At 41.3% G+C, this 1232-nt stretch overlaps 1 protein-coding gene across 1 annotated transcript; it reads right to left on the bottom strand.

Annotated features, from left to right (window-relative positions):
* Window positions 1–299: 299 nt before the first annotated feature.
* On the bottom strand, window positions 300–1232 carry LOC131395723 (olfactory receptor 5I1-like). Its single transcript, XM_058527562.1, has one exon. The coding sequence runs from the start codon at window positions 1230–1232 to the stop codon at window positions 300–302; it is 933 nt and encodes a 310-aa protein (XP_058383545.1).

Genomic DNA, 1232 nt, shown 5'->3' with positions numbered 1-1232 from the left:
CCTCGCTAAAAAGCGGTCACAAATTATCCTCCATAGACAACACTAACTTACACTTCCCACCAACGATGAATGAGTGTGATAAAAATTTCTTCTTTAAAATGATAAAGAATTAGACATAATACAAGTGATGTGAGAGGGCCTGATTCTGATGTGAGTCTCTGACCCTATTCTGTGCTTGAGGCCTCATTACCCGCAGAATTGGAAACATCCACATTAAATTGACTTTTTCATCAGTTAAAACTCCCGAAGGTCAGGAATCAGACAGGCTGCAAAGTTGTCAAGCTCATTTTCATCCTTTCTTAAGAAAGCAATTTTTGACTAATCACTTTCCTAAAGGCATTTTTGACATCTTTGTTTCTTAGACTGTAAATTAGGGGGTTCAACATAGGTATAATCAATGTATAGAACAGAGAGGTCACTTTGTCCATATCCAATGAATGATCAGTGCTGGGGCGCAAATAAATGAAGATCAGGGTACCATGGTAAATAGTGACCACGGTCAGGTGGGAAGCACAAGTGGAGAACCCTTTTCTTCTTCCCTCAGTAGAACCTGTCTTAAGAATAGCTGCTACGATGCAGACATAAGAGAGAAGAACTGTTAGAAGGCAGATGGCCTCCACCAAACTAGCAAAGACCACCAGAACAGTGTCATGCATGTAAGTGTCAGTGCAGGACAGAGAGAAGAGTGGGGAGATATCACAAAAGAAATGGTTAATTTCTTTGGAGCAGAAAGACAGGTGGAAGGTATTAGTGGTGTGAATAATTGCACTTAATGTGCCCCCCAAAAATGCTCCAACTGCAAGCTGGCAGCAAATCCTCTTGGACATAATAACAGTATAAAGCAGTGGGTTGCAGATTGCTATGTACCGGTCATAAGCCATGGCAGCCAAGAGGAAAAACTCTGTGTCAACCAAAGAGCAGAAAAAATATAACTGTGCAGCACAGCCATTGTAAGAAATGGTCTTCTTGTCAGAAACCAAGTCCACAAGTAATTTGGGGGCAATAACAGAAGAGTAGCATGCATCTATGAAGGACAATATGCAGAGGAAAAAGTACATAGGGATGTGCAAGTGGGAACTGATTGTGATCAATAAAATCATTCCAAGGTTCCCCATGAGCGTAACAGAGTAGATGGAAAAAAACACGGCAAACAGAACAATCTGAAGTTCTGGATGGTCACTGAATCCCAAGAGAAAGAACTCAGTCTTCACTGTGCTGTTCTTCAGCTCCAT

The sequence above is a fragment of the Diceros bicornis genome, chromosome 31 (assembly GCF_020826845.1).
Source record: "Diceros bicornis minor isolate mBicDic1 chromosome 31, mDicBic1.mat.cur, whole genome shotgun sequence".
NCBI lineage: Eukaryota > Metazoa > Chordata > Mammalia > Perissodactyla > Rhinocerotidae > Diceros > Diceros bicornis.
Note: the sequence above shows the minus strand (reverse complement) of the source record. Positions and strands in the feature narration are given on the sequence as shown.

Excerpts from the sequence above, each read along its gene's own strand:
- LOC131395723 (XM_058527562.1), bottom strand. The coding sequence starts at position 1,232 with ATGGAGCTGAAGAACAGCACAGTGAAGACTGAGTTCTTTCTCTTGGGA.